This window comes from Vulpes vulpes, chromosome 12 (genome assembly GCF_048418805.1).
Source record: "Vulpes vulpes isolate BD-2025 chromosome 12, VulVul3, whole genome shotgun sequence".
NCBI classification, from domain to species: Eukaryota; Metazoa; Chordata; class Mammalia; order Carnivora; family Canidae; genus Vulpes; species Vulpes vulpes.
In genome coordinates, this window is record NC_132791.1 from 102,115,489 (window position 1) to 102,141,964 (window position 26,476).

Consider the following 26,476-nt stretch of genomic DNA (forward strand, 5'->3'; position numbering starts at 1 on the left):
AAATATCTCCTAAGGCACAACGTTCTGAGCAGAAAAACAAATATTTCAAACATGCTCCTACCAGTATGAAGAAATGTTGTAATGTCACCCATAGTAATAAAATTCAAGCTTTCAAAACTATTGGCAGTAGATGCCACAGATTTGACTTACGTGAAGGCTGCCACCGATAGCATCCTAAGCGTCTTTCATATAAACTGTTATCAGAATGGATCTCTTCCTGCCTGTATTTTGGTATTTCAGCTTTGTTGCTGTTGTTTTGTTCTTAATTTTAATGCAGGGACTTTGTAATTACTCTGTGTTGACTTCAGCCTACTGTGACATAGCAGATACCAGTCAGAACAGAGCCAACGACAGAGCCCCGACAAGGACAAGGAAGACACCTGTTTGATCACCAGTCTACACCCAGAGCCTAGCACAGGACCTGGCATGAGGGACCCACTCAAAACAGTGTGCTCATTCTGATCTAAAGTTGAAACATCTAAATTCTCATCCACTTCACACTTTCGCTCCCCTTTAACTATGTAGGCTCTACTTTGTCCAGTCGGAGAAGCAGCTCTTTGACCGAGAGCACAAAAACAAACAAGGTGTTCAAAAGCTCTGCTTTCTCCCCATATTCGGTTACATCTGTCCTAAGAATTGTGTTTCTCTCGTGTTCACTTTCTCACATAAGAAATGCACTGAAAATAAATTACAACGAACTTTCACTACTTAATTCCTATGACTGCTCCCTCACCACAGAAGGAACCTAATGGTGGATGATATAAGAAAGTGAGAAGAGCACAGGATCTGGAGGCAGAACTTTTGGGTTTAAGCCCAGGTTACTCTATTTCATGATTATTCACATGTGATCTCAAATCAGTACTTCACCCATTCTAAACTGCGGTTTCCTCATCTGCAAAATGAGAATAAGATCAATAAGTTTTTACATGGTGATTTAAGAAATAAACATGAAGGGATCCCTGGGTGGTTCAGCGGTTGAGCGTCTGCCTTCAGCTCAGGGCGTGACCCTGGGGTCCAGGGATCGAGTCCCACATCCAGCTCCCTGCAAGGAGCCTGCTTCTCCCTCTGCCTGTGTCCCTGCCTCTCTCTGGGTCTCTCATGAATAAATAAATACAATCTTAAAAAAAAAAAAACATAAAAAATTGGGAAGAATAATAAGGTAAAAACATGTATATAAATGTTATCATCTAATGTTTTTCTAGCTCTTGTTACTACCTCATACTCTACATTTGCCTTCATTTGTTTATTGTCTGTCTCTTATCACTAAAATATAAGCTCCAAAACCTCTGCTTTTAGAGATCTCATTCACTGCTTTATTTTTTTTTTTAAGATTTTATTTATTCATAGAGACACAGAGAGAGAGAGAGGCAGAGACACAGGCCGAGGGAGAAGCAGGCTCCATGCAGGGAGCCCGACGTGGGACTCGATTCCGGGATCCCAGGGTCATGCCCTGGGCTGCAGGAGGTGCTAAACCACTGAGCCACCAGGGCTGCCCTCGTTCACTACTTTATACACAATGACCTGAAAAGTGCCTAAGTGGCACATAGTAGATGCTAAAAACATTTGCTGGCTGACTCAATGAATAAACAAATGACCTCATTTTCAGCACTTTGCTAATTACAGACAGCCTACCACTTCTAACTCTGGATTCCACTGGTTTTATTGCCTCCTCATTCTTCTTCCATGATCAATGTTATTAGCATCTATTTTAGTGTGGACTCTGCTGGGAATTATAGTCCCTCCTCCTCTTCTCTTGGAGTGCACTCGCCCCAACCCCTGCACATCTCTCAGCCACTTGTACTGCTTCCTGATTTTGGCCCAGTCATCCGAAGGCTGGATACCCATCCCTTTGTACTCTTCTCTAAATCTTAGTGCTGTCTTAGACTACAGGGAGGAGAATCAGGGATTTGACAGTTTTTAGAACCCCAGGCATTATTTTATATGGATGGCAACTAACAGATGCTTTTTTGCTCCTAATACCACATATCTCAGTCCTGTGCAAAGTGAAGCAAGTAACCACGGATCTCAGCTGATGCTAGAAGCCAATGCTACCCTCTGATCTCCAGTTACCCACTAATAGTTTTACTACAAGTAGCATTTCCTATCTTGTGTTTATTTACACCCATGTCTTTCTCACTGGATCAGAAGTAGTTACAGGTGGATGGGGCCATGAATGAAGGGTTAACATAAACCTCTGTCTTGGCCCATGCAAACTGACTTCAGGTCCACTTGAAAACCAGATCAAGGCAGAATGTTATCCACGCTATCAGGTAGATCGTTCTGGTTAAAATAGCCTCCGATTAGCAAACTGTATCTGGGTTGGACGACTATGAATCCTAGACAAATCCAACTAGAGACACAGCTTCCTGCCTGCAGTGTATCTTGGAACCAAGAGTTCCCTGTAGGACACCCAGAATCTGCACCCATGGGGCTGTGACAGGGGTACCACTTGGTTCCTCTCCCGAGACTGAGTCTTCTCCGCCAGGAGGACTCCCATTCCCTGAAATCTGAGCTATCAGTTTGGGCGGGCATAGCCCCTGGACTGCTGTGAGGATTCCTACTGATGCTGCCCTGCTGGCAGGCAATGCTTCTCGTTCCATGTCCTTCTACGGGGCAATGGGCCAGGCATTGTAAGCACTGGGGTTTTATTCAGTTCCACCGCAAACCACCGAGTGCAGGCATTTCAAGGGTCTAACAGATCCGAGTTTTCATTGAACTAATCCCTGATGAGAATGTCCCTCCCCCGCAAAAATGAGCTAAAAGGTCCTTGCATGAGCAAGAATCAGAACAGCTCCCGTCTCTGCAATGTCCTTACCTGGAGCGAGAAGAGCGTGTCGTAAGTCTCTTTCTTTATGTGTCTCATGTGAACGGTGGAGAGTGCTGTGGAGGGAAGGGGTATCACGCCAGGTCCTGCACGGGCGCTGCTGGGCAGAGGCCCCACGCTTCCAGGTCCTCCCCCAGGGCCCTCGCGCTCTTCCCGTGAACACTTCGTGCGTGGAGGTTAGCACTAAAGAGGCGGATGCCCACTTGCTTCAGACAAAGTGCTTTCACATGCCTCCCTTCATTCAGCATTTAAATGAGCCCCAGACAGTGAGAAGGGCGGTGCAGTACGTCCCACTATGCTGATGATACATGAAGGCCAAGTGGAGTGACAGCCCAGGGGTGACCAGCCGAGGACCTGGGCTTCACTGCAGGCTCCTTAGCTTCCAACTCAGAACACTGACCTGCCTTCCTGCAAGATGAGGGGCGCCAAAGGGGGGCCGTCAGCAGAGGACAACGCGCCTGACAGGCGGCCAGTGGAAGGGCCAGGGGCACTGCCCTCCCGCTCTACTTCTTGGCTTGTCACCTCCTTCCATTTCCCTAAGTATCAATCCACATTTCCTCCTCATGATCTGATTCCATGTTTATCTACCACATGCATTCCCCAAGGGTATCTGCCCCCTGAGCTCCTGGGCTCAGGCCAAGGCAGCCCTTTCTCTACCGCTGTCTCCACTTCCTGTTGTTCTTCACGCTGACCCTGGCCAGGCCCCACTCTGGCCACTAAGCACTGGAGAGGACGGAGCAAGTGCCCTGCGTTGCTGTTGCTCTGGACGTAATGGCTGCTGACATGGAGATGGAAGCGCTGGCTCCCTACCTCAGCCCCACCACTTTTTCCTAAAAACTATGGGGCCCCAGGGCACCTTCGTGGCTCAGGCAGGGAAGCGGCCGACCTCAGCCCCGGTTGCGATCTTGGGGTCCCAGGATCGGGGCATCAGCCTCTGCGCTCAGCTCAGCGGGGAATCTGCTTCTCTACCTCTCCCCCTACTCACATTGTCTCTCTTTCTCTCACTCAAGTAAATAAAATCTTTAAAAACAAAAATCCCAAAAACCTATGGGGCCTCATGCATGGGAAATGGAGAAATAAAAGCATCAGAAGGACCGCTGTTGTGTTTCCGACCTCAAGGTAGAGGAGACAGAGAAAAGAGAAGTTGTACCCTGTGTCAAGTGGCCTCTGGTCAGCGCTTCTCCGTCATCTCCGGTCATAAGCAACACCTTAATCCCTCTTGTAACCAGGGCCTGGGGAGAAAGTCGGTAAGGTAAACGGACTGTCTCTGGTCCCATGGGATGCCTTCTCTCTAGGAAGAAAAATCATGGTGATAAAAATACTGGAATGATACTGGGAAGTGGAGAAAAAGGCTGAATTCCCCATCCAACTACTTGTAAATTAGTAAATTGGAACAAAAATGTCACCTCCTGCCTCAGCCAGGCTCGGGGACACCAAACTGACAATGCAAATGTCCCGCCTAGAAGAAGAAGCAGGGGACGGTTCGCACTCACCTTAGCCCAGCGCCTTCCCCTAAGGACCCGAGGCCTAGTCATCAGAGAATCTGGCCTGTGCGCCCGAGAGCAGACGGACGCCCTCCTCTGCACGCTCAGGGTGACCACACGCTGAGGACCCACCCACAGGGTGACCAGGGAACACGCACAACTGCTGGCGGCCCTTTGGTCAATGGCAAGCTCTAGTCAATCTTGGTTTAGCCAGTCTGTGGCCATACTTGCTGCAGGTGAGCCTTTAAGGCCTCTACTTTCAAAGAGAAAGAGAAAAGGCGAAGACACGGATCTGTTTTAAGATAAAATACTGAGACTGCGGCCAAAGGTCCCCCTTCCTGGGCCTGTGGGTCACAAGATCTGGAAGGTAAACTGTCCCTGCAATTACACCAGAGCCGCTTGTCGGGTCAGAAGGGTGGTCTGCTTCCGCCCAACCCCTGGGAAAGGCGGGAAGCCTGAGAGTGAGCAGAACGAGCGCAAGGGGCAGCGGGTTCCTTTTTTATTCAATGCAATTCGCCAGCACGTAGCACGCCGCAGCGCTCGTGACTCGTCAGCCATGGAGAGGCCCCGGTGCCCGTCACATCAGCGCCCCCCTTCACGCCATCACCAGATCACCAAGTCCCCTCGCCCCCCATCGTCCAGCAGCCCTCAGTAGGCCTCCTACCGTCACAAGTTTCTACGGATTCTCCCCCTCTCTGGCAACTTCCCGTTCCCTCCTTCCCCTGTGACGCTCTGGGCTGTTTCTTATATTCCTCACATGAGTGAAACCACAGGACAACTGTCATCCCTCAGAATAACACCCTCCAGGTCCACCTACATCGAAGCAAGCGGCAAGTGTTCATCCCTTCCGAAGGCTAGCGTTCCACTGTAGCTGTGCACACACCTTCTCTCTCCACCTGCCGCAGGACACCTCAGCTCCTTCCACAGTTTGGCCACTGTTGCTAGAACTCTGGGTGTAGGTGCCCGTTCCGATCGCCGGCATCTGTATCTTTGGGGTGAACACCAACCAGTACAACTGCTGGGTCGTAGGGCAGGTCTATTTTTAACTCTTTGAGGAACCTCCACACAGTTTTCCAGAGTGGCTGCACCAGCTCACATTCCCCCCAACAGTGCAGGAGGGTCCCCTGTCTCCACATCCTCGCCAACACCTGTTGTTTCCTGTCTTGTTAAGTTTTGTCATTCTCACTGGGGTGAGGTGGGATCTCACGGTGGTCTGGATGTGTAGTTCCCTGGTGGCCAGTGATGTTCAGCATGTTTTCACGTATCTGCTGACCATTGCTACATCTTCTTTGGAGAAATGTCTGTTCATGCCTTCTGTCCATTTCTTTTTTTTTTTTTAATATTTTATTTATTTATTCCTGAGAGACACACACAGAGAGAGAGGAAGAGACACAGGCAGAGGGAGAAGCAGGCTCCATTCAGGGAGCCCGATGCGGGACTTGATCCCAGGTCTCCAGGATCAGGCTCTGGGCTGAAGGCGGCACTAAACCGCTGAGCCACCCGGGCTGCCCATTCTGCCCATTTCTTGACTGGATTATTTGGATTTTCGGTGTTGAGTTTAATAAGTTCTTTATAGATCTTGGATACCAGCCCTTCATCTGATACGTCGTTTGCAAATATCTTCTCCCATTCCATAGGTTGCTTTTTATTTTGTGGTTTCCTTTGCTGTATAGAAGTATTTTTATCTTGATCAAGTCCAATAGTTCATTTTTGCTTTTATTTCCTTTGTGTTTGGAAATGTGTCTAACAAGGAGCTGCTGTGGCCGAGGTTGAAAAGGTTGCTGCCTGTGTCCTCCTCTCCAATTTTGATGGAATCTTGTCTCACATTTAGATCTTTCATCCATTTTAAGTTTATCTTTGTGTCTCGTGTAAGGGAATGGTCCAGTTTCATTCTTCTGCACATGGCTGTCCAATTCTCCCAGCACCATTTATTGAAGAGACTGTCCTTTTTCCAGTGGATAGTCTTTCCTGCTTTGTCAAATGTTAGTTGACCATAGAGTTGAGGGTCCACTTCTGGATTCTCTATTCTGTTCCATTGATCTATGTGTCTGTTTTTGTGGCAGGACCACACTGTCTTGATGATCGCAACTTTGTAGTACGACCTGAAATCTGGCATTTTGATGCGCCCAACTATGGTTTTCTTTTTCAATATTCCTCTGGCTATTCGGGGTCTTTTCTGATTCCACACAAACCTTAGGATTATTTGTTCCGACTCTGTGAAGAAAGTCCATGGTATTGTGATAGGGCTTGCACTGAATGTGTAGGTTGCCGTGGGGAGCACTGACATTTCACAACATCTGTTCTTCTAATCCATGAGCATGGCCTCTTTCCCATCTCTTTGTGCGTTACTCCATTTCTTTCATAAGTGTTCTGTAGTTTGTAGAGTACAGACCTCTTACCTATTTGGTTGGGTTTATTCCTAGGTATCTTATGGTTTTGGTGCAGTTGTAAATTTCTTTCTTAATTTCTCTTTCTTTAGTCTCATTGTTAGTGTATAGAAATGCAACTGATTTCCATGTGTTGACTTTATATCCTGTCACATTGTGGAATTGATAGGAGTTCTAGCAATTTTGAGGTGAAAAATTCACATGTCATCTGTGAAGAGTGAAAGTTTGACTTCTTCTTTACCAATCTGAATGCCTTTTTGTTGTCCAACTGCGGAGGCTAGGACTTCCAGTACTATGTTGAGCAACAGAGGTGGGAGTGGGCATCCCTGTCATGTTCCCGACCTTAGGGGAAAGGCTCCCAGTGTTCTCCCATTGAGAATTATATTCCCTGTGGACTTTTTGTACATAGCTTTTATGATTTGAGGTATGTTCCCTCTATCCCTACATTGTGGAGAGTTTTATTCAAGAAAGGATATATTTTGGCAAATTCTTTTTCTGTACCAATTGAGAGGATCATATGATTCTTGTGCTTTCTCTTATTAATGTGACGTATCATGATAATTGATTTGTGAATGTTGAACCAACCTTGCAGCCCACGGATAAATCCCACTTGGTTGTGGTGAATAATCCTTTTAATGTACTGTTGGATCCTATTGGCTAGTATCTTGGTGGGAATTTTGACATCTGAGCTCATCAGGGATATTGGTCTTCAATTCTCCTTTTTTGTTGGGGTGTCTGTCTGGCTTTGGGATCAAGGTAACCCTGGCCTCACAGAACGAGTTTGGCAGTTTTCCTTCCCTTCCTGTTTTTTGAAACAGCTTCAGAAGAAGAGGTATTAATTCTTCTTTAAATGTTTGGTAGAGTTCCCCTGGGAAGCCGTCTGGACTCCTGTTTATTGGGAGATTTTTGATAACTGCTTCAATTTCCTTGCTGGTTATGGGTCTGCTCAGGTTTTCTATTTCTTCCTGTTTCAGTTTTGGTAGCTTATAAATTTCCAGGAATGCATCCATTTTTTTTCCAGATTGCCTAATTTGTTGGCATATAATTGCTCATAATATGTTCTTAAAATTGTTTGTATTTCCTTGGTGTTGATCCAGAGCTTTCCTCTTTCATGCATGATTGTATTAATTTGAATCCTTTCTCTTTCCTTTTTGACAAGTCTGGCCAGGGGTTAATTGATTTTATTTTATTTTTTTAATCAATTCTTCTTCTAAAGAACTAGTTTCATTGATCTGTTCTCCTGTTCTTTTGGTTTCTATTTCATTGATTTCTGCTATAATCTTTATTATTCTCTTTTCTTGCTTGGTTTAGGTTTTATTTGCTGTTCTTTCTCCAGCTCCTTTAGGTGTAAGATTAGCTTGTGTGTTTGAGAGCTTCCTAATTTGTTGAAAAAGGCTTATATTGCTAAGTACTGCCCTTTTAGGACCACTTTTGGTATACCCCAAAGGTTTTGAACAGTTGTGTTTTCATTTGTTTCCATGATTTTTTTTTAATTCTTTAAATCTCTGGTTGACTCATTCATGTTTTTAGTAGGATACTCTTTAACCACCAAGTGTTTGAGTTCCTTCCAAATTTCCTCTTGTTTCCAATCTTTTAGTATCGAGACCTGATTTGTTACTCATTATATAATCTGTTCTGGAGAATGTTCCATGGGCACTTGAGAAAAATGTGTATTCGGTTGCTTTAGAATGGAATGCTCTGTATATAACTGTGGAGTCCATCTGGTCCAGTGTGTCATTCAAAGCCCTTGTTTCTTTATTGATCTTTTGCTTAGATTATCTGTCCATGGCTATGAGTGGGGTGTTAAAGTCCCTCATAATCAATAATCAATATTGATTATTATCAATGTGTTTAATTTTTTATTAATTGGTTTATATAATTGGCTGTTCCCAAGTTAGATGTATAAATATTTATAATTAGATCTTCTTGTTGGATAGATCCTTTAATTATGATATAGTGTCCCTCTTCATTTCTTATTACAGTCTTTGGTTTAAAATCTAGTTTGTCTAATATGAGGATTCCTACCCTAGCTTTCTTTTGATGTGCATTTGTATGATAAATGGCCCCATCTCCTCACTTTCAATCTAGAGGCAACTTTAAGTCTAAAATGAGTCTCTTGTAGACAGCAAATAGGTGGGTCTTGCTTTTTTATCCAGTTTGATAACCCTGTATCTTTTGATTGTAGCATTTAGCCCATTTACATTCAGAGTAACTATCGAAAGATATTAATTTAGTGCCATTGTATTACTTGTGAAAGCCCTGTAGATTGTCTCTTTCTCTTTCTGGTCTGTTATTTTTGGGCTTTCTCTTCACTTATAGGATCCCTTTTAATATTTCTTGTGGGGCTAGTTTAGTGTTCGTGAATTCTTTTAGTTTCTGTTTGTCCTGGGAACTCTTTATCTCTCCTTCCATTCTGAACAACAGCCTTGCTGCATAAAGTATTATTGGCTGCATATTTTTCTCATTTAGTACTCTGAATATATCATGTCAGCCCTTTCTGGCCTGCCAGGTCTCTGTGGATAGGTCTGCTGTTAATCTAATATTTCTCCCCCTCTATGTTAGGAATCTCTTATCTCAACCTGCTTTCAGGATTTTCTCTTTATTTTTGAAATTTGCTTTTTGAAAAAGCTTCACTATTATATGGTGGAGTGTTGATCTATCTTTATTAATTTTCAGAGGGATTCTCTCTACTTCTTGGACCTAAATGCCTGTTTCCTTCCCCAGATTAGCTATGATTTGCTCAAATATTATCTTCTCTCTCTCTCTCTTTATTCTTTTTCAGGGGCCCCAGTAATTCTAACATTGTTTCACATTATTGTATCTCTGATATCTCAAAGCCTCCCTGCATGGTCCATCAATTTTTTTTTCTCGTTTTCTCAGCTTTCTTCCTTTCCATCATCTAGTCTTCTATTTAATTTACCCTCTTGTGCTTCATCTACTCTAGCTATTAGAACATCTATTTCAGACTGCATCTCAGGTAAAGCATTTTTAACTTCAGCTTGATTAGATTTTATTTCTGCACTAAGAGATTCTCTAGTGTCTTTTATGCTTTTTTCAAGTCCAGCTAATAACTTTATAATCATTATCCTGAATTCCAACTCTGACGTATTACTTATATCCATACCAATTAGATCTGTGGTTCTTTCATTGTGAATTATCTCTAGTCATTTTTCCCAGAGAAGAATGAAGAGAACAAAAGCAAAAATATCAATCACGACCTACACAAAATACACACTAGACAAATCTGAAGGTGTCAGAAACCAAAAAAGAAAAGAAAAAGAGGGCAGCCCTGGTGGCGCAGTGGTTTAGCGCCGCCTGCAGCCCGGGGTGTGATCCTGGGGACCCTGGATCGAGTCCCACGTCGGGCTCCCTGAGTGGAGCCTGCTTCTCCCTCTGCCTGTGCCTCTGCCCCTCTCTCTCTCTCTGTCTCTATGAATAAATAAATAAAATCTTTAAAAAAAAAAAAGAAAAGAAAAGAAAAAGAAAAAAAGGGCGGAAAGAACATAACCTCCCAAGTGGACACAACAGAGTGTTCCACTTGGTCCTGGATGTATTTTGGTATATTTGTTAGAAGACACTAAATCTCAGAATTGAATACACTGAAAGAAAGCCAAAAATGAAGAAAATATCTATAAAATGCAATTGTAAAAAGTGAAAGTGAAAAAAAAGACAAACAGTTGATAAAACAAGAAACTAGTTGAAAAGGAAAACTTTAAACTGAAAGATAAAAGAAACATGAGGGGGAAAAAAATCCCAAAATCTATATACTATTTTCTCCTAGTGCTAGAGTTTTGCAGTTCTGTGCGCCTGTAAACTCGGTATTCGCCTCATGTTCCAGCTGGTCTTCTAGAGGAGGGGCCTGCTGCTCTGATTGTCGGGTGTCTTTGCCAGGGTGGAGTTGCATTACCAGGGGTCCAGGCTCAGTGTAAGCTGCTTTGGGTTGCTCTATGTGGCTTTTGCTCCCCAAAGGCCTTACTTGCTGCTTTAGAGGATGAAAATAAAAATAGGTGCACTCCGGAGCTGAAAGATCACAGCCCTTCTTTTTAACAAACCCTGAGGGAAAAGTAGTCTGCACCTTTGTGTGCACCAAACTTGCAGATGCCTACGGAGCACAGCCACTCCAAACCCCCTGGAGGTGGGGAGGAAGGTCACCATGGGCCTGCTGCTTGCAGGGCTCCCCAGAGAGAGTCTCCCGCTTGTGCCACACTTTGTGGTTTATGGCAAACTGAGAGCCCGCTCCTAGATTCCCTGACCATAGCTGGTTTCCCCGCCCCAGTAGTTGAGAACTCTGCAGCTCAAGCACCACCTTCTTTGTGTGGCCCCAAGGATCCTGAGGCCACACTGTCCTACCTGGTACTCTACCTTGCTTCGCCACTTGAGCGCCTTCAGGGAGGGATGTCTCTCACTGGAGCAGACTTCTAAAAGCTCTGGTTCTGTGCTCCAGGGCATTATCACTTAATAGGAGCCAGCTTACAGAGGCTTGCTCCCATTGCCTTTGTCTTCTCATATGTCCCTCAGGTTCACTCCGCCACACCTCCTACCTTGCAAAAAGTGGTCACTTTTCTATTTGTAGAATTCCAGCAATTCTTTTCTTACATATCAGGTTGAATTCATAGGTGTTCAGAATGATTTGAGAGTTCAGTAGCTAAATTTAAGGGACCGGATGAAACGAGGCCCCCTACTTTTCTGCCATCTTGCCTCCCTCCCTCTCTCAACTAACCAGGGAGACAGCATTTCATATATTAATTAAGTCAACCTTCCACCACCATAGGTTCTCTTAGATGCAATGGTGCATGTGTCTTGCCCCAAGCAAGCAATATGGCTCATTGGTAGGTGACCATATAACTTTTCATCTAAACTAGAGCACTTGAAAATGACAAAGGTGTTAATCAGAATTCATGGACCATGACTCATAGGGATAACAACAGGTTCCACTTTTAGGGACAGTGGGCTACTTTGTCTCAGATCTGCTAATAACAACTAGATGAACTGGGAAAAAAATAACCTATTTGAAGATACTGGATATATATCAAGGCAAGCCTTGACGAGTCAAGTTTCCAGAGAGGCAGGCGGCCTAGAGAGGGGAACCTGGCATGTCTTACACTTTTTCCTTGAGACACTGTCTGATTCCCCAAACATCAGTTGAGGGGCTGAAAAGCTGAGCATATCCCCCAGCAATTTATGAGATGGAGGGAAAGAAATTGCAGTTCATAGACTGCCAAGGTAGAGGAGGGGCCATAGCAATTCTAGGTTTTCAACTGGGACCCAAAGGGCTATCCACTAGGAGAGAAGGTAAACAAGAATTAGACTTGCTCTCATAAGAAACAAAGCCAAGCTTTGAATCATATTACTTTCTGGAAGCAAAAATAAATCTGTCTGAATAGTTTCAAATGATTTAAATCATGTTTTCATAAATAAATTGGACTGAAAAATGATTAGGCATACCAGAAGGTATTACTTTACTGAAACCATGAGAAAAACAGACAACAGAACAGATACATAGAAGATTAGACATTAAGCCTCTAAAGCATAGCTTTGAAATAACTATAATATGTTCAAGGAATTTTTTAAAAAATGGAAAATTTTGGCCAAAAAAGGGAAACTATGGAAAAGAATCAAATGAAAATTCTAGAACTAAAAATCATGAAATCCGAAATTAAGACTAGTTTTATTTTTTTTTTAAGACTAGTTTTAACATCAAATTAGACAAAGCTGCAGAGGAAATTCATAAATTATGAAGAAAAAATTATCCAAAAAAGAACAAGACAGTTATGAAGAAAATACCTAATTTTGTATAACAGAAGTCCCAGAAGAGAGAGAAAATGAAGCTGACAGTTGCTGAAGATTTTCCAAAACCAATTAAAGACTTCAAGCCACATAGTGAAGGGTGCAGACAAGTGTAAGTAGAATAAAAGTAGAAATAAAACCACACCTAGCCAAATCTTAGTGAAGTTGAAGAAAATGAAAAAATAAATCTTAAAAGAAGCTAGAAGAAAAAGACATTTTACCTTCAAAGGAACAGTAATTTTATTTATCTCTGGCTTCTTAATAGAAACAATGTACACCAGATAATCATCAAAGAAAATAACTGCCAGCCCAGAATTCTACATATAATACAAACAGCCTTTAAAATATTGATGAGCTAGACACATTTTCAGGTAAACAAAAGGTTAGAGAATTTGTTAACAACATAAAACCTGCAACAAAAAAAGTACAAATAGGTGTTCCTTAAGCAGAGGAAATGATAAGAGAGATAAAGCTCAGAGACAGAGAGGAGAGAAAAGCAACAAAAAGAAAATTATGTGCATAAATCTAAATGACTTCATACAATAAAAATAATAACTTGTGTGTCTAAAATATATATAGCATTAAAAGAAATAACAGTTCTGAAGAAAGGGGAAAATTCAACTAAACTGTTCTCAGGTGCTTTCTTTGACTTGGAGCTGGCAAAAACACTACTTTATATTAGATATTAATAATTCTAAGGTGAAGAGTAGTTTCTATGGCCAGCACTAAAAGAAAAGTGAAAAATGCTTAACAAGCTAATACAGGAAAAAATGGAATAATAAAAAATACTGCCAATCCAAAAGAAGGAAAAAAAAAAAAAAAGAAAGAAGAGAAAAAGAGCCATAGGACAGGTAGGACAAGTAGAAAGAAAGTAACAGGATGGTAAATTTAACTACAACTATCAGTAGTTATATTATACGTAAATAAGACAAATACCTCATTTAAAAGACAAGAATTTTCATGACGGATTAACAAAACAAACTCTAATTATGTACTGCTTACAAGGTATGTTCGTAAGGCAAATGAATCCAGAATAACTGAAAGTAAAAAAGATAGAAAAGTACATATTATACAAACACCAACCAAAAGAGAGCTGTGATGTTCACAGAAAGGAAAAATATTCTAAGATCACTCTTTGCCTCACATGAGAGGTGTGTAGTTAGTTCCTTGTCCCTTCACTAGGATGTAAATGCATGGAAAAATTAAACAGGACTTATTCATCTTTATATCCCATGGTATCATGCAAGCTGTAGCTACTCAGACTATGTTTGCTCCACAGACTCACAAAGTGAGATAAGAAATATGTAAATATGGAGGAAAATTAAAGGAGCACTTACCTTTTTAATATATTTCAGGTATCTTTTATCCTGATGATATGAACCATATTCATTCTCAACCTGCACAGCAATGATGGGGCCTCCCTTTGCATACTGAGGGTCAAGGAGATGAGAGTTTGAGAGTGAAGTTACTGGTTGGAAAGGGTGGATTTTCTCAAGCTGCTGTTGCACACACATGTTTAGAGTGCCCTAAAAATAACATATTCCTAAACTCAACTCCAAATTACACTATAGTTCAGGCAATTTCTCTCACTCCACAGTCAGCAATCAACTGCTCATAGAATCCTACCTTTTCTAGTACTCCCTGTCAATGGACTCCCACCCTTTTCCCTCCTAATTCAATGCATTAAGCATGATGCTTCAAACCTCCACTTTCATCCTTTCTACCTTAGCACCAGTTACATGAGTCAAGTGTCATCCTAAATGTTGTCTCACCTCCTTCCCACTTCTCAGGAACTTCACTCTTTTTGGAGTACCCTTCTGTCTTCTGTGTCATCATCTCCTTTTTTACTAAACCTTTCCTATCATCATTTAGGTTGACTCAAATTCCTCAGTTAAAATTAACTTGTCTGGACCACTTCCTTCTCCAGTTCCCATTATTTTGCCCTTTTCACTTAGACAAACTCTAAAATATTCCTGTACTCACTCTCGACTTCTTTTTTTTTAATTTTTATTTATTTATCATAGTCCAGAGAGAGAGAGAGAGAGAGAGAGAGAGAGAGGCAGAGACACAGGCAGATGGAGAAGCAGGCTCCATGCACTGGGAGCCCGATGTGGGATTCGATCCCGGGTCTCCAGGATCGCGCCCTGGGCCAAAGACAGGCGCCAAACCGCTGCGCCACCCAGGAATCCCACTCTTGACTTCTTATTCTCTCATTTCCTCTTTTACTTACTTTCATTCTTTCCATTCCACCTACATTATTAACATTACCTTCTCTTTGCTAAGTACAAACAATACATTTTAATCCTAATTTACTGTCTCTCTGAGCAACATCTGACATCCTTGGCCTTTCCTTCTGGAAACTCTTCTGGATATTCATGATAAAATGCTTCTGGGGCCTCCCAACCTCCTCCTCCTCCTCCACCTCCTCCTCCTCCTCCTCCTCCTCCTCCTTGGGCCCTGATTTTGTGGTCACTAAGCAAGGTTCTGATTACTAATTTAGTTTTCCAGCAGTTTCAAGACTGAGAAGTCTGATTTGGAGTGGGCTGAGTAATCGAGTTCAATGCTGTCCAGCAGAACTTTCTGATGATGAAAATATTCTGCATTTGCATTGTCCAATATCATAGCAACCATCAACATGTGCCTACTGAGCACTGAAAACGTCTAATATAAATGAGGAAATGAGTATTTAATTTTATTTTATTTTAATTAAGTTTAAATAACTGCATGTGGCTGCGGCTACTATGCTGGACAACACAACTCTAATCTTAGTAAAGGATGATCTCTACAACCCCAACAGCACACTGATTGACACTCTTAAGTCACTTAGTGGTTTTGATGGCTTTCCTGAGTCTGATTAACTCTGAGATACTCACAGTGTTAGGAAACTCTGCCCATAATAAATTCAGATTCACACTCTGTGAAACCCTCTCCTACCCACATACAAGTTTGCCATTGCCTCTATTCACGAAATATGCTAGGCAAACGTTGATTACCTCGTAGAAAGCTTAATATGCAATAGATGTTATAGCTTTGCTCCTTCCCTCTGTTCATTTCCTACCTAGTATATAGTTCTTTTTATATCTTTCAACCATTTTAGAAATACAGTAGCACTAAGAGATGATTATGTTCCACACCACGATTTTATTTGGTGGAGGGATGTTAAAAAAACAAATGAATTGCAACTTCTATAAAACCGCTAAGGTCACCAAGACCTAATCTATTATGTGTGAAGGACTGCCAAGTAGCTACCTTTAGCAGCCAAATTAAAACATTTTGATGACTAACATTAATTTCCCATTTATGGGATTGAGGGCAAAGATATAATGGAGAAGAGTAAACAAAAATATACAGAATGCAATTTCAAGTCCACTGCCAAGGATAAGGCTTCCAGTTGGGCAGTAGATAGGAAACAGGCACAAAAGCAGGGTAATAAAAATCTAGTAGTTCTTAAATAAGGAATTGGAACAACCTGCTATATACACTTCCTATTTCTGTATGGCAGGAAATAGGCTAGCCCTTTCCAGGAAATCAGTTGAGGCCATTATTTCCCTTGGTCACAGGAATGGGGAACTGGGATTTACCTGGAGTTGTACTATCATGGGAATTATCTTATCAAAATAGTGATTCACTGCTTTAGTGAAGCCCTTGTAAGTTGTTCTCAGCTTCATTTTTGGATCCCGGAGTAACCAGCTAGGATTGAAAAGGTAGGAATCACTCTTGGGGTGGGAAAAAGCAATAAGAAATACTCAAGCATGAGGCTGGAAAACAAATACAGCCACATGGGAACAGTATATTGTGACATCTTAAGTCATCTTTAAGAAAAAGCAATCTATGTTCTAGTTGCAAATAGGTCAGCACCTGAGCCACCACCTCTATCCTCAAAACACACATCAGAGTTGTGTAATAATGAAATGATCCTGAGCAGAGTCATCAAACTGCAGCCCACAGGCCAAATCAGAGCCAATTGCCTGTTCCTGTAAATAAAGTTGTATTGGAACACAGGCATACTCATTTGTTTACATATCGTCACAGCTGTGCTCATGCTACAACAGCAGGATTGAGTAGTCACAACAGACAGTGTATGTGGCCCTCAACACTGAACATATGTATTATCTGGCCTTTTACAGAAAAGGTTTATCAACCCCTAGTCTGGATGGAGCTTTTATAAAGCTGTTTCAAAGTTTTTTTAAGACACGTTCTTTGATGGAACAATATTTGGCCATAAAAGAGGAATGAAGAACTACGTCCTATACCATGGATGAACCTTGAAAACATTATGCTAAGCAAAGAAGCTACTTTAAAAACGGTCACATATCCTATAATATTCCATTTATATGAAATGTACACAATAGGCCAACCAACAGGGTCTGAAGGCAAACTGGTGGTTGCCAGGCGCTGGGGGAAGGAACAATGGGAGTTGACTGGGCATAGGGCTTCCTTTCGGGTGATAAAAAGTCTGGCTCTAGAGAGTGGTGATGGTTGTTCAGCATTTTTTATGTACTTAACTGCCACAAAATGGCACATTTTCAAATGGTAAATTTTTATGTTATGTGCATTTTACTACAATAAAAAATGATTCAAAGCTAACAAAAGGGAAAACCTCTATTTAAAGAGAGATAATCAACCCAATTTCTTACTATGTCTACTGCCTTCACAAAAACTAGAACTTACAAAGATAGTGCTTAAGTGGCTGCCACTAGTTTTTACTTAAAGTACTGTATCTCATTTGTACTGCAGAAATGAGATGGAGGTTTAAATAAAACAAATACATACTATATAAATCCCAATATATCAAAATTCATTTTCTAGGTCATTAAATGGGGAAAAAAATAGTGTAGTTTAAAAATGTACACCGAAACCCAGCACAACCCCTTTGCTCTAACCTCCCCCGAATGTGCCCGGGGCCCACGTGGAGCCAGGGGCCTGGGTGACACTCACCTGGGCAGGCCTCCAAGGTCCAGGTCACCGCCAACATAGGGGCCGGGACACAGGATGACCCACAGCCCTGCCTCCGAAGCCATGGCTACGAAGGTCCTGCGAAGCGGAGCATCGAGGTTGTGTGGCCTCCCGGCTGGAGGCCCAAGGCAGGGGTGCAGCGGGGCCTGGGCCAGGCCCCCCTACCCTGGGGCCTTACAGACCTGGCTCTCCTCCCCCTCCATGTCTCCTACTTCCAGTCACCAAACCACGTTTATTCCTCCTGCTTCATGTTTTCACACGTGAGACCTAGTTTGTGGCGCTACCAGGTTTACTGAGGGCCGCAGGCTGGCACCGGGCCTAGGGCGCCGCTTCCTGACTGGCTGCTCCCCTTCCTTCCTTCTCCCCTTCTTCCCCTGTCCCCCCAGTCACGTCAGTCATCATCACCGACAGCAGAGAGAGGAGTGCTCTTCTACCTTGTCTCGGCCTCTGGAGCAACGGCCTTCCTTAAGACTATTTTTCTTGGACAACTCAGTGAGCGGAGTATCGATATCGTCTCCGTCTTACAGATCAGGACATAAGCTTCAACGAGCCAGAGCTTCCTGCAGATCACATTTTCAGTAAACAGAAGAACTAAAACCACAAGCAGGCAGAAAGCTTCCAGAAGTGAAATATCAACTACGTGTTAATCCACCTCCTTCAGATGCTGCTAGCACAATCTTTCTAAATGCACAAACCTACCAAATCAAAACTCTTCAAATGACTCCCAGTGACTTCAGAAAAGATCCCAAATTCTGGTGCATGGTAAATACAAAGGCAAGATGTGGTCTATCCTCGCTTCCGCTTTATTTTGTGGCATTTTCTCTATTTAAACCAGCGGGAGAACCACACAGCGTTATTTGCAGTTCCCAGAAAATACCTGTGGCAGAAAGTTAATTGCCAAAGCCATTCCCTTTCCTTCCTGGGCAGAGAGCTCAAGCGCATTTCGCAGCCCCCCATGCGTTGAGGTGTCGCTCTGTGACTGACTTCAAGCCAACAGAATGTGAACAGGAGCAGAGCATCCCAATGTCCTGAAAACACTCTCCCTGCCTTTCTTCTGCTTCTGGCTTGACACAGACAAGAGTAGCAGCCTCCACACTGTGATGAAGATGGTGAAGCCACAGACAGAAAGACCTTGAATCTCTCGATTACTCCTGGGAAGAAAGACACAATGCTTACCAGGAATTCCTACTTTAGATTTTCCCTAAATGAAAAGAAACCTCCATTGTTAAAGATGCTGAGGCTTACTTGTTACAGCAGCTAACACCACCTTAACAAACTCAAAAATGCTTTCTCACGTCGCTGACTTTGCCCTCGCTGGATCCTCTGCCTAAAACACCACTCAGTCCCCTCTAGCAAACTCCTGCTTAACATTTCAATTTACTTCAGCTATGACTTCACTGTCCTCTTCCCTGGGTTGTGTGTTCTTAGTATGTTATTTGTCTCTCCCTCAGAGAATACTTAGCCTTGACAGCACAAAGTGCTTTATCTGTCCATCTCTTGCACGAAAGTCAGCGTCTGAACTCTAGCAGATAGCTAATACTTATTTTAGAATAAACAACTATAGATTTTCCTGAACTTAATTAAGATGGGCTTACATCCCAATAGGTTCATCATTCATTGAAAATATTTTAAGTAAAAAATGCGTTTAATGCACCTAACCAGCTGAACATCATAGCTTAGCTTAACCTACTCAACAATGAGCTCAGAACACTTACAGTAGCCTACAACTGGGCAAAATCAGCTAACACAAAGCCTATTTTATAATAAAGTGTAAAATGTCTCGTGTAATTTATTGAGTACTATACTCAAACTGAAAAACAATGGCTGTATAGGTACAGATGGTTGTATATCACGGTCTACTCTCATGACCGCCAGCCTGACGAGGTACTATAACTAGTGGCTACTGTCCAGTATCATAAGAGTACAGAGTGCAACATATTGTTAGCCTGGGAAAAGATCAAACTTCAGAATTTGAAGCACAGTTTCTACCAAATGCTCTCACTTTCACACCATTGTAAAGTCAAAACATCGTAAGTCAAACCGTTGTAAGTTGGGGACCATCTAGACTCTGTACCACATATTAGAAGCCTTCCAAATTATAGCCCAGAATTGTCCTCTTATAACCGAGAAAGTAGGCTCTTCATAATAAACTACAGCATGTAGACTTTCTAAACCATACGGTTCATAAAATGCACCACAGACGCTATAGTCTAAGCTCCACTGCAAATAACAGATTCACTGCGCCAGAGGGTTTCAATCCTGGGAACAAAATGATCAGATCTTCCTGATGATTTCTCAAACAGAAAGTAAGGTGCCCTTGTACAACTTATCCCACAGAGTCTAAACCCTGTCTTCAAGCCAGAGAAACAGGCAACTTCAGCATTAAGACATACACGAAATCCAGGTTTGCAGTAAAATAAAACCAGCCTTTTCTTGGCTCATGAAGGTTCCAGGGAATATGCCTGCAATGGAAAAAAGAGAAACATAAAAACCTTTTATTATTTGCCCTCATTCCATATTGATTCCTCCAGTTTTAATATAGCACCCGGGCTACCTCTACTGTGAAGGAAACTGAAGATTTCAGTAGCCAGCCCCTTTCTGTGTGTAAATGAACTTTGTATTAAATTAAAAATTTCCCCCTTCAAATGCCCAGTGCAGATTCAAGCAGCCAATACTGTTCCTTGATGCTGAACTTCAAGTGAGAAAGATGTATATGTAACACCCTCTGGAGGGTAACCACAAATTTCTTTTTTTAAATACTAATGAAAACATATGAAAAATTTAAATCCATATCTATAATGGCAAAAAAAGAAAAACCAGAAACTGTTTTTATGACAGAAACCAGAAATAGCTAAAAAGTTTATAGAACTAGGGATCCCTGGGTGGCGCAGCGGTTTGGCGCCTGCCTTTGGCCCAGGGCGCGATCCTGGAGACCCAGGATCAAATCCCACGTCGGGCTCCTGGTGCATGGAGCCTGCTTCTCCCTCTGCCTATGTCTCTGCCTCTCTCTCTCTCTCTCTCTCTCTCTCTCTCTCTCGCTGTGTGACTATCATAAATAAATAAAAAATTAAAAAAAAATCTGTTTTTTAAAAAAAAAGTTTATAGAACTAGATTATACAGTTTTCTTTAAATGAATAAAATGAAATCCAGAAGTCAACAATACAAGATTCGCAGTACCCAAGAACCATTACAAAAATTGCTAGGCATGCAAAAAACAGGAAACTGTGACACGAAACAGAAAAAAAAAAAATCAATAGAAACAAACCCAGAAATGACATATAAGATGAAACTAGCAGGAAAAAAAAAACTAAAAAGGTATAACAAATTTTACCATATCTCTAATTAGTAAAGGAATGCTTAACCACAATGAGGAGAAAAGGAAGATATAAAAAAGACTCAAATGGAACTTCTAAATTTTAAAAATATAGCATCTATAATAAAAAAAATACTCTGGATACTATTAACAGCAGCACGTGAAAAATGTATTGGCTGAGACTAACAGCAGAGTAGATAAAACAGAATATATTGTCAGAACAAAAGAAACTATCCAAAATGGAAAATAGAAAAAACGAAGACTAAAAATAACAATGAACACAGCATCAGTGATACATGATTCCTTATCAAGAAGTCTCTACATATATGCAATTGGACCCCTGGAGGAAAAAAGGAGAGGCAAAAATAGTAGTAGAAATAGAGCCACAGTTTTACCAAATTTGATGAAAACTATAAACCTACAGATCCAAGAATTTCAGTGAACCACAAGTAGAATTAAAAAAAAAAAAATACCTACACCATAGCACATTAGAATCAAATTGCTGAAAATGAATGAAAGAGAGAAAATCTTAAAAGCAATCAAAGGTTGGGATGGAGGCAGATAAGAAGTACAGCAGATTTGTCCAGATAATGTGCAGGTCAGGAGTCAACAAAAAAACTTTTTAAGGTACCGAAAATAAAAAACAAAAACAAAAATAAACCATGTCAACCTAGAATTCTCTCTATACTCAGTGAAATTCTCTCTCAAAATAGAAGATGAAAAAAATCAACTTTTCAAAGAAACAAAAGCAAAGAGAATTGATTACTAATGGACTTCCACTACAAGAAATGCCAAAGGCAGTTCTTCCACAGAAAAGAAATTAAAATCTATATACCATAGGAAATTAAAATCTATATAAAGAAATTGAAGAGCACCAAAAATGGTAAGTATGTGGTAAATAAAAAAGATATTTTATCACTTTAAATTCAAATATAACTAGATGTTCAAAGCAGAGAAATAACAATATACTATGAATTTTGTAGTTTATAAAAAACAAAACACATGATACAGCACAGCACAAAGGATTAGAAGAGTGAAATGGAACTATGCCATTGTAAGAGTTCCTAGTAATAGCTCTATATGTCTAGAAAAAAAAGATTAAATTAGGAATTTAAAAATTTAGATATAGAACTTTACATAAAAACTTTGGAAACAAATCCAGGATCCTTAAAAATGATTTAATTCAATATCACACTTTCAACAATGGATAGATCATCCAGACATAAAACCAATAAAGAAAACACTGGACTTGAACAACACGTTAGACCAGATGAGCCTACTAGACATATATAGAACATTTCACCCAACAGCAGCAGAACACACGTTCTTCTCAAGTGCATGTGGAACATTCTCCAGGACAGATCACACGTTAGGCCACAAAACAAGTCTTAATAAATCTGAGAAGAATGAAATCATACCAAGCTTGTTTCTGGCCACAACGGTATGAAACTAGAAGTCAATTATAAGAAAAAACTGGAAAATGTACAGATATATAGAAATTAAACAACATAAATAAGTGGAAAGATATTCCATACTCTAGGATTGGAAGAATTAATAATTGTCAAAATGACCACACTACCGAAAGCAAACTGTAGATTCATGCAATTTCTAACGAAGCTACAATGGCAATTGTCACAGAAAAAAAAAATCCTAAAATTTGTATGAAACTACAAAAAGACAATGGATAGCCAAAATAATCGAAAAAGAATAACAAAACTGGAGGCATCACAATTCCTGATGTTAAAGTATATTAAGCTACAGTAATGACAACAGTAAAGAATTGGCATAAGAATAGACATATAGGTCAGTGGAACAGTATAGAGAGCCCAGAAATAAACCCCTGCCCCTGTCAATTAATTTATAACAAATCAGTCCAGAATATGCTATAATAAGTGGTGTTGGGAAGCTCGATGGCCATGTGCAAATGAATGAACTAACCCTCTATCTTACACCACACAAAAATCAACTCAAAATGGTTTACAGACATAAATATTAAGATGTAAAACCATAGAAGTCCTAGGAGAAACAAGCTCCTTGACATCGGCCTTGGCAATGATTTTTTTAATTTGACACGAAAAGCCAAGGCAACAAAAGCAAAAATAAATAAGAGGGATTACTTCAAACTAAAAGATCTGCACAGTCACAGAAACCAGCAACAAGATGAAAAGGCAACCTATGGAATGGGAGAAAATATTTGCAAACGTGCAAATCTAATGAAATTTGCAAATCTGATTAGGGGTTAACATCCAAAATATACAAGAAACTCCTACAACTCCATAGCAAAAAAAATAATCCAAGACAAAAATGGGCAAATAATCTGCACAAACATTTTCCCCAAGAGGATGTACAAATATACAATGGATACATCAAAGGGTACTCAACATCCCCAGTCACCAGAAAATGCAAATCAAAACCACAGTGAGATACCACCTCTGAGCTGTTAGGGTGTCTATTATCAAAAAGACAAGATATAACAAAGTTTGGTAAGGGTGTGGGGAGAAAAGGAATACTTGTGGCACTACTGGTGGAACTATAAGTTGGTTCAGCCATCACGGAAAACTGTGTGGAAGTTTCTCCAGAAATTAAAAATAGCCCTATCCTATGATTCAGCAATCCTATTTCTGGGTATGTACCCAAAGGAAGTGAGCATTACCGCAAAGAGATATCTGTACTCCCACGGTCACAGAAGCATCATTCACAATAACTGAGCTATGGAAACAATTTAAGTGTCTGATGACAGATAAATGATTTGAGAAAAGGCGATAACGCATACACGCACACACACAGGAATAATTTTTAGCCTTAAAAAGAGGAGGAAATCCTGTCACTTGTGACAACATAAATTAATCTAGGGGCATTATGGTAGAGAAGTAAGCCAGGCAGCAAGACAGATACCATCTGGTATCACTTATATGTGGAATCTTAGAAAACAAAGAACAAAATGAACACATAGACACAGAATACAGTGTTGGCTTCCAGGGCCTGAGCATGGAGGAAATGGGGAGAGACTGATAAAAGGATACAAACCTTCAATTACAAGATGAGTAAAGGCTGTGGAGCTAATGTATACCGCGGTATACAGTTGGTAATACTGTACCGTATAACTGAAATTTGTTAAGGGAATAGGATTTAAGTGTTCTCACCAAAGCACAAACGAAGATAAATATGTGAGGTGATGGATGTGTCTATTAACTGGATTATAGGTTAGAACCATCTCACAATGTCTACTTTAATCACATGTATACTTTAAATACATTACAGCTGCTCCCTCTGGGGGATCGTGGACTCCGGCTTCAAGGAGAGCATTGCTCACAGTGCTCAGCCAGAGGCAAGGAGGCCCAGGTGGCCTCTTCAGTGCATCCCACTGTGGGGCAGCTACCTGGCCCACCTGCCCGGCCTGAGCCTACTCAAGCGCCCCAGCTGAGGAGGGTCCTCTTGGATCTGAGAGTGGACTATGGTCACAAGGAAGCCTCATGGGGTGCAGAGGTAACTCATCAGGGAAAGGATGGAGGACTCTGAGATGGGGGCTTCGGGCTGGGGCTGAAGATGCTGTAGGTGCCGGAGCATCCTTGCTGAGCATTACCATGCCCTACGACCTGCAGGTACGACCTGTAGGTATGACCCTCTACCTAGCTCTTACCAGCTACAGGAGCTCTGGCTCCACAGTGATCGTGGCCTGCAAAGCCCTGGTCTGGGAAGGGCCCAACATGGTCTACACCGACTCAGTTGGCACCACTGTGGAGACGTTATCATCCACCCCAGCAAGAATGTCATCCACACCAGAAATTCTGTGGAAGGGGACGAGAGAGAGATCCAGCTATGGTTCCAGAGCAATGAGCTGGTGGACTGGGCACACAAGAACCACCCCAGCAGCATTTACCCAGCCTGAGCACTAAAGGTGCCTTCAGCTGCACCAGCACCCACCCAGGACAAACTACCTCTGTGAACAAGAACTTGAGGCCACATCCACGTTCTGCTCATCTATATAAATTGCCTCCCTGTCTACCTCCTGCTCTAGCCCAGCCCACAGGAGTCTGAGCTGCGACCTTTCTGTGCTTTTCAGTGCTCTAAGTCAGCAAGATATTGGGCCAAATCCTTTCTGTGCCAGACAACCTACGATTGTCTCCAAAAGCAGAAAGAGTAATCTCTTCCGACCAAAGGGGGAACACTAAAATTCACTATGCTGTGCAAAACAATAAAAATCAAAAATCAAAAATCACAATTTGTCAATTATATCTCAATAAAGCTAAAAAATTACTTTAAAAATGGGAAAATAATTCATGAGAAATTGGAAATTAAAGAGAAATAGAACTAACATGGTAAAGGATATTAAAGTAGCTTATAGAATATAACGTTAAAAATGTATACAAAGAAATCTGGAACTCTCTAGTTGATGGAAAATCTTGTTAAAAAATACAAATTGCAGGTAGCCCAGGTGGCTCAGCGGTTTAGCGCTACCTTCAGCCCAGGGCCCATTCCTGGAGACCCAGGATCAAGTCCCATGTTGGGCTCCCTGCATAGAGCCTGCTTCTCCCTCTGCATGTTTCTCTGCCGCCGCCCCCCCACTCTGTGTCTCATGAATAAATAAAAATCTTCAAAAAAAAAAGACAAATTGCCTATTTCAATAAAAGCATAAAATTTGGTTAAATTAGAAAGTATAGATGAAAGCTACAATAACTAAATATTCAAATCCTTGTACCAACACCATTATCAAAAATGATATTTTTAGTAAATTATTCTCTCAATTATAAGAATCAAACTCCAAGATGCTGTATAATACATGTTAAATCAAAGTAAACTCATTTTATAAAGTTAATATAATAACTGAAAACAAAAGAAACAGACACAAGCCATTCAGAAACCTACTAATTCAGGTGCTATTATAAAGCACCAAAGATCATCAAAACAGTCAAAAAAATTCCTGCCCTCACAAAGCTCAGAGTCTAGACACTAAAATTATAAAACTCTGAGAAAAAAACCTTTTGAGAAAGCTTCATGACATAGGATATGGCAATAATTTCTTGGATATGACAATGAAGGTACAGGCAAGAAAAAGAAAAGTAGACAAGTTGAACTTCATGAAAATTTAAAACTTTTGTGCATCAAAAGATACTTTCAACAGAATGTAACTCATAGAAAAGAAGAAAATATTTGTAATCACATATCTCATAAGATATTAATATCCAGAATATATGAAGAATTTCAACAACTCAACAATAAAAAAGCAAACTACCCAATTCAAAATGGACAGAAGTAGGACGTCGGTGGCTCAGCGGTTGAGCATCTGCCTTCAGCTCATGGCATGATCTCAGGATCCAGATCGAGTCCCACATCCAGCTCCTTACAGGGAGCCTGCTTCTGTCTCTGTCTCTGTCTCTCTCTCTCTGTGTCTCTCTCAATAAATAAATAAAATCTTTTTTAAAAAATGGACAGAACATAAATATTTGAATAGATAGTTCTTCAACAAAGATATATAAATGGTCAATAAGTACATGAAAAGATGCTCAGCACCATTAATCATTGGGGAAATGCAATCCAAATCACAAAAAGAGACACCATTCCACATCATTAGGATGGAATGCTTGTCCATTGCTGGTAGGAATCTGAAACAGTGCATCTTCTGTAAAAAAAACAAAAAAACAAAAAAAACCCAGAGCATTCCTCAAAAAATTTAAAATAGAATTACAATTTGAGCCAGCAATTCCACTTCTGGGAACATACACAA

At 41.2% G+C, this 26,476-nt stretch overlaps 1 protein-coding gene across 1 annotated transcript in view; it reads right to left on the minus strand.

The window, feature by feature from the left end:
* LOC112920381 (beta-galactosidase-1-like protein 2) overlaps positions 1-26,476 on the minus strand; it is a 57,127-nt gene that overhangs the window by 23,022 nt on the left and 7,629 nt on the right. Inside the window, exons 5-10 of the mRNA XM_072729290.1 lie at positions 19,832-19,900; positions 17,421-17,516; positions 16,064-16,172; positions 13,820-13,912; positions 3,975-4,056; positions 2,816-2,880 (exon numbers count right to left, since the gene is read on the minus strand). Of these exons, the coding sequence (XP_072585391.1) occupies positions 2,816-2,880; positions 3,975-4,056; positions 13,820-13,912; positions 16,064-16,172; positions 17,421-17,516; positions 19,832-19,900 (514 nt within the window). The remainder of the gene's footprint in view (positions 1-2,815; positions 2,881-3,974; positions 4,057-13,819; positions 13,913-16,063; positions 16,173-17,420; positions 17,517-19,831; positions 19,901-26,476) is intronic.